Below are 12,047 nucleotides of genomic sequence, written 5' to 3'. Positions count from 1 at the left end.
TTATGTACACAAGAAAGCCTCAGGGAACAAGTCACAGGAATAGTGAAACTGTATTATAGTTATTCATCTCCGTTGTTTTTCAACAGTGGACTGTGATCGAGAAGATTGGAGACAAACTATGTCATTGGCCAGTAGTTTAAACAATGTCATTAGATACATTTGGCGGATGAAAGCAACCTCCCCCTCTTTATATCACATGAACACTTCTCGCTGTATTCAGAATTAAAAAGACAAATTATTGTAACAGAAATACAGTAGATTTGGTCCAGAAAACTTATCAAGTTACATTTATTCAAAACCATATAACTATTAACTGTACATTGTGTATTTAAATATTTCATATATTCATATGATTTTAGTAATAATTACAATTTCATTACAGGCGCCCACTACAGACAACTTAATGGCATGATCATTTGAGGGGTTATACCCCGACATTGTCAGATCAAATTGGTCTAGAACACCATAGTCCAAGCTACAGCCATCAGCGACAAAATGTTTAGGAAGGAAAACAAGTCTCTTCAATATTGCGATTAAACATTTTGGCAAAACAACTCCATTTTAAAGTGTATATAGATCCTGCTATTTGGTACTGTTACGTAACTTCGACTCAAGATGTTGTTTTCACATTCTGTAGCTGTGTAAGCACGGTTTCGTTGTGGTAGACTAGCTGCATTGTTTGCTCAATGGAACAAAATAAAAGAAGCAACATAAAGGCCTGGTGAGCAAAACGTTTTACTCCATTTTCTGCAGTCAGGTTTTAACAGTTCATCAACAGCCAATTTACAGGCTTATTATACAAAGGCATTGATTTGTCCAGGCAGAACTAAGACATACAGTATGTGGATGGTGACTCAAAGCAGTCGGCTTACTGAATGATATGCTGCACATGATCATGATTTATCCTTTGTCCAGACCAAATATATCCTCAGGTTTTATTATAACATTTCTAAAACTTATTCAAAAAAAATGACAATTCCTAGTGAGGGCTCCAAGATCTGCTGTTTGATTTTACTAAGGAGCACATCATCATTCGGGAAAAAAAATTCTTAAGATATTTTAAATTTAAATTGTATCACTTGTTCAACAGACCAGTTCTGCTGCTGGATAATGTCTCACAGTGAAAGCTATTTTACCATATGATCGATCTATTGATCAAAAGTCCGACGTGACCACACAGAGCTGCTGGATTTGGTGTTGTCCCTACGGAAGGATTTTAAAGTTTGAATATTATTTTGTAATCAGTCAGTCCTACCTTTTAAAATGCTTTGAGTGTTCAGGCATTTAATTCATTGAAGGCTAAGAATGTAATGTGACCCATTTATTATAGAATCTGGACTAGGCTATTCATACTAGTGCAACCATTTCTAGAACAAGCATTGTATCAGATTCTTTGTTACTCTGTAAAAGTTACAAAGCATTCTAGTGATGTGATTTTCTGTGCTGCCTCAACTCCAGTTATTGTACACTACTTACTACTTAACAGAGGCATGTGGAGCCCTCTACGCTTCCATAGTCGATTACTCAGAGATAGTGACATGTTCTAGACTTCGATGTGAACATAAAGGAGCTTGCTTTGTTCAGATATTTTTATGTTCAATATGTTGCAGTCTGACATCGTTGTGTATCCACTGGCTATGAAAAACAGGCAGATTATGTAGAACTGTCAGTAAAAGTCACCGTTCAACGGTTCCATTGCTCCTACTAATGTAATGACCCTGAAAAGCTTAATCTAGCTGTTCTACATGGAGTATGAACTAAATGGTCATTGACATGTACATTTGTCCACATTTTCTCCGCTGATGCTAAAAACAGTGGAAAGCAGCGTGCTCAAAGATAACAGACAACTGGCAGACCCACCTACTTATTAGGGAAGTAAGTGTAGCGTTGCTTTGATGTAGTGGACAGACAGTATGATCGGTAGACGGAGACTCGTGTTTCGTTCACGCCACGAGCGACACAGGGACGTGCTACTTCTTCCAGAATGACGCAACAAAGCATCAGCAATCGCCTGTTTTCGTTTCACTCTTCCAAGTGCTATTTAATGACATAACTTTGTCAATGAGCGCTTGAGCAACTTCAATGTTCACTCACCAACAATGTAGTTGGTTGTTTTGTTGCTTCTGCCGCTCGTAGTGTAACGCAGCATAGGAATATTTGATTTTCTTAAATATGTAAGAGCAAGTAAGGGCAAAGGTAAAGCGGTAGTGTCCAGTGTCAGATAAGGCATTCCTTTCATGGACGGACGTTTTTATACTCAAACATTTAGACATTGCGGTGGGGTTGAAGATAAAGGGTTGGGGCCAATTTTCATGAGGTGTTGGTTCGAGTGAATCTCAATGTAGTTTTAGAGCATTTCATGTTTAAGAACATATTGCTCTTAATTGAATCTGATTTATTTCCATCTTATTAAAAGGCAGAATCCAGGTAGTGCTTCTCTGCATGCATACTACCATGTATACATCCAACACATGCACTAGCTGCACAAATAAATTCCATACACATTCGATTGTTCTTCCCTCTAACTATCCCAGGCTGTGCAGTTTTCATGCTTCTCAGGGTACGCTCTGCGTAATCCAACAGCTGTGCAATGAGGCGCATTTTTCATCCATTTTCAAATTCGCTATTAATCCCTGCAGTCATGCTCCAATGATGCATGGCTCGGCGGGTTATCCCTTTCATTAAACCCCAGAAAAGCAGTTTCTACATTCCCGGCTATTTTAAGTCTCTCAGAAACCCCGCCCTCTCTTTCGGAGTATAGATGACAACAGAGATTACATAATTTAGTAGAGTGCTGTATCTGTCAATCAACTCAACCAATCCCTGATTAGAACCGGGTAATCTTCACTCCAGAGTCACCAACGATGAGACGAGCCAAGGAAGCATGAACCTGTGAAATATTGAGAGATCAGAAAATACAATTATTACCAATGATAAGTCTCACATCAACATCGATTACACAGCATTCAAACTGGAAAGGCGTACAGTATATCTGCAAAAGATACAACACACCTCCTTACTAGTTGGGGAGAATGTGTAATTGTCAAACACGAATGAATAACAATCAATCATGTTAAGCTTATATATTACTAAGTACCTGCTTTTCTGTTTATTGTTGGTCATCATAGGGTAAACCAAATTAAAAACATTTATCAACCACAATCAAAATAGTATCTCTGATGCAGAACTATAAAGTATATTTCAGTTACATGAGCATGTGCTTATGGGTGGATCTAGAGAGAAGCGAAACTCCTCACGTAAGCAAATAAGTGTCACACCCTAGTCAATCAGTTACAGTGACTGTTCATAACAAGTACAGTCCAAAAGTTAATCACCCTTTTTCCCCTTTCTGACCTGTGCTTGAAGAGGCCCATAGGGCACCAGTTCTCCATCCACAGTGAGTGTCCCTCGTGTAGACAGAGGCTGCAGCCTGAAGGCCTTGCAGGTAATATGGCTCACGTACGGCGAGCTGACGGAGTGGTGGTTTCCTCTTTCCATGGCAAAAAACAGTCTCAGAAGAGTCGCTCGGGAGATCCCCGCCCGCACAAAGGTCAGGTGGATCAGCCCATCGTCGAACCTGGCCTGGGGCGCAGCATGAAGATCAGCCCCAAGGTGGGTCTGATAAAGGGCCAGTACCAGGACAAAGTCCCCTTCAATGGTGACCCAATCTCTGGTGGGAATGGGTTGGTCGAGGGGGGGTAACAAGTCATCCCGAGGGATATTCAAAAGTGAGAGAAAAGGACGGCTCTTCAGTGGTCCTGCTGGCTCAGCAATGTCAAAGTTAAAAGATGAGGACGGTGTGCGTAGAGATGGTGAGGGTGAGGTGGAATTTGGGGTATTAGGACGGGGGACGAGGTAGGATGAAGAGTGTGGGGAGGCACATGAAGGGGAAGACGGGGGTGTTGGAGAAAGAGACAGGGAGAGGGATGGGAGTTTAGGGGGGAGGGAGTTTGAGTGGGAGTGCTGGAGGAGAGAGAGGGGTCTCGGACGAGAACCATTCTGGTTTTGGTCCAGGGTCTTGGGCTTGTAGGAGAAGGGAGTGTGACGAAAAGGAGAGGAGATGGTGAGAGATCGCTCACGAGCAACATCCAGTTGGTAGGGTTCCTTCTGGTAGTAGGTCCCATTCAGATCCATGTCCTCCACCCCATATGAAGTGCCAGAATCAGCCTCCTGACTTATGGGCTGGTTGAAGAGAGTGTTGGCTATCTGGCTTGAAGGTGCTGAATTCTTTCTTAGAGCCGGTCTAGCCTCCTGGAGGCTATCTTGGCAAGTGGGACAACCCGCTTGCTCTTCATCTGCCTCTCGCCCCATGTCTACCCCGCCACTTTCTTCCAGCTCTCTTGCATGCAACACTCTCTCCCCCTCTGCAGAACCACCACGGCCTTCTCCATCCTTTTTCCTATCCTCCTCCTCCATCTCACTGGAGTCTTGCTCTACCCCTCCCTCATCTTCCCTTTCATCCTTGATCCCGGCCAACCTTTCTACCCTTCCCATATTGCAGTCTTCCCTTTCAATTGATTCTGAGCTCTCCGAACATGTCCCTGACCTCTTCTCTTCCGCTTCCATCTCCCTCTCCCTGTCCTCTGCCAGGCTGCTTGCCCTCACTACACCAGTTCCTCCTCCCCTAGCCCTCTCCCTTCTTCTCTCCCTTTCTCTCTGCCTCTCCTCTTTTTCCCTCTCTCCCTCACCCTTACGCAGGCTCCTCTGTTCACTGATGCCCATGTCAGAGCAGGTGCGATGAATGGGCGTTCGACAAAAGCCCTCCAGGCCTTCTGTGATACTGCGGGAGAGGGGTCTCCTTGGCAGAGGAGGTGTGGCATCTGGTGATGGGGTGCTAATAGAGGGAGGCAGGTAGGACAGGCGACCCTTGTAGGATCGAAGAGAAGCTATGCGCACCAGGGTGCCCAGAGTGAAGCGAGCTGAGCCCAGGCCACGATACCTGGAATAAGGAAACATTAGCTATCTTTTTTAATAAAGCCAGGTGATATTGCAGGAAAAATAGAGTAACGTTTAGATGAAAAAAGCCAATGGTGGATGTTCTTACAGTCCAAGCAATTACACACCCACCTCTCACTCTCAATGTCCACATCGGACACAAAGCCCCAGGCAACAGAGAGGAAAGAAAACAGTCTCCTGGGTGATGCAGCACGGCTGTTGATGGAGGGAGGAGGGCTTGTTGTCACAGAAACCACGTCCATGGGTCGGACACCGCCGCGGCAGAGCAAAAAGCAGCAGTTCAAAAGGAGGGGCTCCCGAAGGCACATGTCATACCTGAGGGAGATATGAAAAACAACACCTTTTGAGTAAAGATAAGGAGAGAACTGTGCAAACAGCAAGTCAATACAGGGTCCTTCTGGTATTTAGAGACATCTAGGTTGAGATAACAAGGTCAGATAAAAACAGGACAAAAACAACAAGGAAGCTCTGTCTGTACGTATGAGGGCATGTCCTCCGCATACATTGGGAAGTCAAAGTTCTCAAAGTACAAAAAACACATTTGCATGTCAGATGTGGAACATGACAGGGCTTTATTCGGTCAAAAATGAATAAGGCTGAGCTCTTAAACCATTTTTAAATGTTTAGTGTTTAGTCTGTACGGCTAAGAAAATCAAAGAGAAACATAGAGACTGAAAATAGTTGATTACTCAAGTAGTTGCAAAGCTTTCATGAAGGAAATACAGAGAAGATATATGAGAAGATATCCTTAATGACTGGATAGAGCTGAGTATTTGTCTGGTTTCACATTGGACCGGAAAACAAGATTTGACTGATTCTCACGTTTATAGATATGAATGAGACACATGCTTACCCTGCATGGTGGTTGATGGAGCCAGCCAATGCATTTCCAGAGCCACAAGGAAGAATACCGACGGGTGTTTTTATTGCTTGTTCCCAGTCAGGACGCTCCATCAGCCCATTAATTACCTGCAGGAAAAACACAGGCATGTTTTAAAATCATAACATGTGGTACTAAAAACAGACAATAAATATCTTTACTGTCTAAACTAAATTCCCCCTTGAGCATACCCTATATTCTACCATGCATAGCCCAACAAAAACAGTACTCACCTCGTGCAGCAGGCCATCTCCAGAGACAATGATGATGCCATCCCACTCCGGGAGCGATATCTCTCTGATAAGCTCTCTGGCATGGTTCTGACGCTCTGAGACAGATTAATTAAGTTAACACCGGTCATGTATGTATGTTATACGTAAATATCATGTGTCTTTGCCCTTGACGTGTTACCTGTCTGTATAAGGTTGTAGCTGATGTTGGCCTCTCTGATCATTGGCAGGATGTGTGTCTGACACCACTGCATTGCCTGGCCTCTCCCACTGAAGGGATTGACCAATAACAGTAGTCGCCTGGGACGAGGTAGCAGACTTCGAGAAAATTCTGGATGAAAAAGAAGGGGAAGCATAAATAAGTTAAAACTCATGCAGTGCTTGTTAGGAACAAAGAAAGGAACTAGAGGTTCACTGCAAAGCAAGCCTTTAGGGAGATGTCATTACAGTGTTGCCCAACCCTGCAGTTTGAGTACACTTAACTATTTGGGCCTCCTTATTATATCCCAGGATCTACTTCACATTGCATAATACTACCACCCAACAACGTGTCTGTTAATCAATTAAATGCAGACAGATGATAAAGAACACAAGTACCATTCAGAATATAGGAATGAAATAAAACAAGGTGGTGAAATAATAATACATTATTCATTATCGGGAGTGCAGAGGCAACATTCTCCTTCTCTACTCTTTCATCGGGTATGATTCTTAGAATAAATAAAAAGGCTTTTTTAGTTATAGTTCTGAAATCTATCTAAGATTTAATATAGTACAGATGGTTGCCAGCGGTGCAGGGAAGGAGGTGAAACGATTGCACTGTACAATACTAAAGCGAATTAACAGAACACCGAGGGAACCACAGCTATATTGTCCTTATCCATAACAACTCAAGAATCAAGACAGCAAGTGATTCAGCAATGGAGTGATGAGATGAGAGAAATATAACAGATGAGAAAGAATAAAGGCTATGTGAGCAAAGTGGAGCAGACGCTTGGGGTGAAACAGTGGGCTGGCCACAAAGAGAAAGAATAGGGGTAACTGTAACGGAGTATGAATGAGGCAGGAGCAGACACGGGGCAAACAGAGGCATGGGAAGATAAATAAAGAGTGATTGACAGTGTTACCTCTGTTGGGGGAAGGAGACAATGATGTGATAGGTAAAGACTGAGGAAGACAAATGAAGGAGAGATTAAAGAGCATTATGGATTTGAGATTATCTCTGAAGGAGAGGAAAGAGACAGGAAGAGATGGGAGATGCCGGCAAAGTGCGGGACGCATACAGTAAGTAATGGTGAAAAACAAACACACAGTGATCGTAAACACTGTGCAGGGCCTTGCCATCTGCCTGGTTATTGAGGCTGGGGGATACAGTGCTTGGGAAGGGGTGGCAAACTACAGCAGCCCCACCCTCTTTGTCTCTACATTTGACAGTGAATGATCCAGACTGTGTGTGCAGGACAGATAAGGGAAACAAGCAAAGAAGTATTAGTTACATGTGAGATGTAGTTGGGTGAAACCAACATTGAAATCCAAACTAAATATTCTGAAAAATAAACCTCACATCCTCTTAGGGTGTATTAGTGTTAATCTCCCATTGGTTTTTTTCGACATAACCCCTGAAATGGTTCACTACTCTTGGCATTTGTGTTCTCTGTGACAAATATGAATACTGTACATACAGAAAGGTCTTGGGTCAGTGTGACATTAAGCTATACTTAGCAAGCATTTACAAAGGAGGTATAAATCAAGGCGTCATGAGGCAACATTGTGTGGTTTCAAGTCGTAAACAGGAATTCAAAACTTTAACAATAAGAGACAAACAATAAGGCAAGCCAAAGTAAATCACACACATCTACTGCAAAATGGCCACAATTATTCATAACTAGCGGTCGTGTGGCTCGTTAAGTCAATTTGTAGTTTACATCCATGTCTGTCAAAAATGTCATCACTTCTTCTTTTATCCTATTAAGACATTTGTGTGAAATTGTCAAAATAAGCATATCAACTGTTTAGTTATGACCAAAAATGTGTTTTGTGAGGTCACAGTGACCTTGATACATTTCTAATCAGTTCATCATTTTGTCCAAGTGAATGTCTGTGCCAAATTTGAAGAAATTCCCTCTGGGCGTTCCTGAGATATTACATTGGTGAGAATGCACAGGACAGACATATAGCGTTAGATGGACAACTCAAAAACATAAAGCCTTCAGCGTGGAGGCATAAAAAGAGAATTCTTTGACTATTCATGAATTGGCAATTAAAATGTAGGCAAATTGAGGTGCATGGAATACAACAATCACAAGTCCTGTAACACATCTAACAAGCCTCACACAGCCTGAACAGCCAAGGGTCTTGTGAGACACACACTCACCTGTGTCAGCAGTGACGGTCACACCTCGGAGTAGACACTGCACAGCAGCCGACCACCTCTCAGCTTCACACCTGCTTTCTGCCAGGTAGGCCCTCACTTGCCTGCGCCGAGACACACCTTTCCGTCGCTTGCCTGGCGGGTACCAGTACAGCACCAGAAGAGGGGGCGCGGGGGCACGGGGGCAGCTGCACCCCACTAGCTCTGATAAAGGCAGCAAGAGACGGGCTTCCTTCCCCGGCTTTGGTGACAGCCGCTGGATATGTATGTGGGTGTGAGTGAGGGTCAAGGCATAGTTGGAGGCCGGAGTAGGGGAGGCAGCAGGGGAGAGTCCCCCCGGACCACCAGGGCTGTTGGGGCAGCTGTTATTGTTGCTGTTGCTGCCTGAACCCCAGCTGGCAAATTGGCCATGAAGGAGGGCTTCTGCTGTGGAAGGTGAAGACGGTTCTGGAGATCGCATCCTCACTGCTCAAGTGGACGAGGCTTGACAGGACGAAGTTGGTCTACCAAGCTTGAGGGACGTATTTTCTACAGTTTAGAAACTTGGAGAGAAATCTGGCAGCTCTTCAAAATTTGAATGTCCGTCAGAGCTTTTTCCCCCAAGATCTCCTAAAAATCATTCTCCCTCTTCAGTGTTAGGATTCAAATGAGTCCGTCTGTCCATTTAAGAAGTATGTGTTCATTTGAAAAGAAATGAAACACTGTTTCCAGTTGAAAGGTTTCTCTGGTATGTATCCAGTGAAGAGAGGAACTGCAAAAGATTTATCTTTGTGTCACAGTTAGAAAGCTCCCATCAAAGTTTGATCTGAAGACTCGTCAGCTTCTACAGTTTACTGCCAGTGGAAGAATGAATGAGCAACACTTTAACATATTCAAAGACAGCAGGACTTTAAAATGTATATTTTCCACGACGAGATCAGTCATTTAAACAAACGTGTTCTTCATAAGATTGCATCAGTAAAAAGAAAGATTACATTACATCCCAAAACCTCCCTATTGCGATAACAATAGCATAGCAGCTCCTCAATATTAACAATACAGCTTAAAAAAATTATACAAATAGACAAACCATTAAAGTGATCTATTAAGTATGAATAAGTCAAACAGACACACAAGGAGGCTGCAACAATTAAATTAAATGAACGCACAAGTAATGATTTTTGTTGGACGAAATGTAATTAATGCCACAAAGATATAATAATAAGTGCACGCTTTTTCAAGACCTTTGATACCTGAATTGCTATCTTTAATCTCAGTGATAAAGGAGGCAGATAAAAGGAGTTACTACACCACTCCTCTAGACAGTAGTGCAATACATTAAAGTTTCAGCCAAACAAATACTCCTGCATACTACTTCATTTTCTGTTCTCCACAAGAAGATGGTGAACACTAGGTAAGACAGGTGGAGACTTGACAACGAAAAAAAATAAAAAAACAGAAACAAAACAAAAGACAAACAAGGAGACAGTTCCAGGTCGGCCCTTAGTTTATGTCATGGTAGTGTCCTTGAGTCAAGACTCACGTTCCCTCCCTAAGATCTTTGTTCCTGTACCAACACAAAAGAGTGAAGGACAAAAGTCAATTGTCGAAGTGTAAAAAAAACCAAAAAAACATAGCAGAACTTTAATGTACGGGTGATACACCCAAGCATATTTTTGGAGCAGATAGTTAAGAAATCAACATTAGAGGAAACTAAATAAATTGTGCCTGTATTTCTGAACCACATTTTGACAATTAGAGTAGCAAAAGTACAGAGAATAAGTGATAAGACGAGGAGGAAGAGATTACGGTGACAGGGTGAAACAAGACAAGGCATCAAGGCCTACCATGCCCATTGACCCCAAGTGCGTCTTTGTACATAATGACTAACAGTCACACATCCTCAGCCGCCTTGCTGAGACACCACATTATTTTGCAGTAAAGGTTGAATAGATGACCACGTCTGGTTGGTGTTCCTTTTCCTATTATTAATAGGGCTTTCATGAAAAAGAATTTGGGGAAACAGCGTCTCTTTCACACTTCAAATCTAGGATTGCGATTTTACAAATTGCTGACCTAAATAGTGCTGAATTTGAGAGGTTTTGCAATACGAATTAGCATGCAATAATCTTACTCAACCATTTTAAACTGTTCCCTCTAAAAGGAGTAGCTTCATAATGAGCCTGTTAAAAAGGTAATGAACATTAGAAACTCATGTTAGAGATTAGGATATACTGTATACACTACATAAACATAGCAGTATGAAACAGCGAGATGACATGTTAAAGTAATGTTAAAGCTCCAAGCCGGCAGGATCAAAAGAATTAGACTGTAGTGCATCAAAGAGCAACTACTGGACTATCACGTGGGACTTCAGTTTACCTTAAATTAATAAACTGGTCACATCTTTCTTTCAAGCCAGGATGCAAGTTGTGGTGCAGACAAAATCAATACTTGGCTGATGTCCTGTTTTGATAATAATCTCACACACACACACACACACAAAACGGAGCTCTCTGGTGCCCATTGTTGTACCTCACGTCCTTGAAGTGCAGGGCGGGGACACCCAGAAGTAATATCAGCAGGCTCATTGAGTTAGTCCCCCACACAATGAGCCTGTTGTTGACTGGCTTCAGGGTATATTCTTGGGCAAGTTTCGGTTACCTTATACTTTGACTTCAGAAGCATTCACACACCAGGGACACGTGACATCATCGTTAACAGCGTATGGCCCCGAACGATATAACGTTAAAAAGCCGAACCGTTCAACTTTAACACTGCCAGTGACGTCACACCGCTAGCTAGCAGGACGGCAGGCTGCTAGCCCGCTGAACTGCTTCGCTGTGCAGCAACAGTCCGTTACAGCCAGGGCTCCACCGATTGTGTCATGGACGCTGCAGCTTTTGACGGATCCGTACGTTATAAATCAAGGTGACAGCTGAGCTGATGTTCTGACCACAGCAGCAAACTTAACCAACGGCTGCCCCTTTCAGTTAAACCGCTCTCTGTACGACTCAACATACCACCGTAGTTTTTAAGCCAATTACCGGTACTATTACAACTTTATTCTCTTTAAAATGACTGCACCAACACGGGTGTGCGGAAAAAAAATCCCCATTTGATATGTTCGGTTCATTTATCGGCAGGTAACCAAGTTAGCGGCGGGTGACAGCGTGAGGCTAACGGGCGGTTCGACTGGATACTTTCATAAACACCGCTCACATTTAGTTATATTTTTTGCCAGCACGGGCTCAGAAGGAGCCACGTCAAATGGTATACAAAGCAAAACAAATGTACCTCATATTGTCTCTCCCCCACTCACGACAAGTAGTCGCTTGCTCTGGAAACGGTAGCTCGGTGCAGGAAGTGTCTGGAGACGCAGCAGCAGCAGCTTTGAGCGGCGGACAGGAAGTCCAATGGCGATAAGGAAAACACTGCAACACCCACCGACATTCTCCAATCATTGACAGACCACTTCCTGGTTAAGTAATGTACCCCCGCCCCCTCCAGCCAGCTCGTTATCGATACTTATCAAATAATTAGTGACGTCAGATATACGTTAAATGGAAATAAGGGATTTAAGTAAAAGGGGGGAGTTGTAAATAAGGGATGTTTCAGCTTAATCTTGGTC

At 43.0% G+C, this 12,047-nt stretch overlaps 1 protein-coding gene across 1 annotated transcript; it reads right to left on the bottom strand.

The window, feature by feature from the left end:
• Positions 1–264: 264 nt before the first annotated feature.
• On the bottom strand, positions 265–11,881 carry sphk2 (sphingosine kinase 2). Its single transcript, XM_034553399.1, has 8 exons — positions 11,714–11,881; positions 8,441–9,983; positions 6,248–6,397; positions 6,070–6,164; positions 5,810–5,925; positions 5,068–5,271; positions 3,355–4,939; positions 265–2,890 (listed from the first exon to the last, which is right to left on the bottom strand). Exons 2-8 carry the CDS (start codon positions 8,895–8,897, stop codon positions 2,828–2,830), a joined length of 2,670 nt encoding a protein of 889 aa, XP_034409290.1. The 5' UTR covers positions 8,898–9,983; positions 11,714–11,881; the 3' UTR covers positions 265–2,827.
• Positions 11,882–12,047: the final 166 nt, after the last annotated feature.

The sequence above is a fragment of the Cyclopterus lumpus genome, chromosome 16 (genome assembly GCF_009769545.1).
Source record: "Cyclopterus lumpus isolate fCycLum1 chromosome 16, fCycLum1.pri, whole genome shotgun sequence".
In the NCBI taxonomy this organism is placed as follows: Eukaryota; Metazoa; Chordata; class Actinopteri; order Perciformes; family Cyclopteridae; genus Cyclopterus; species Cyclopterus lumpus.
This window is presented reverse-complemented; position numbering and strand designations above follow the sequence as displayed.

What these genes read in the sequence shown, in the direction of transcription:
- sphk2 (XM_034553399.1), bottom strand. Translation starts at nt 8,897, where the DNA reads ATGCGATCTCCAGAACCGTCTTCACCTTCCACAGCAGAAGCCCTCCTT. An exon ending in GACCGTCACTGCTGACACAG is followed by an intron (nt 6,398 to 8,440) that starts GTGAGTGTGTGT and finishes TTTTTCATCCAG; the next exon opens with AATTTTCTCGAAGTCTGCTA. An exon ending in CTACAACCTTATACAGACAG is followed by an intron (nt 6,165 to 6,247) that starts GTAACACGTCAA and finishes AATCTGTCTCAG; the next exon opens with AGCGTCAGAACCATGCCAGA.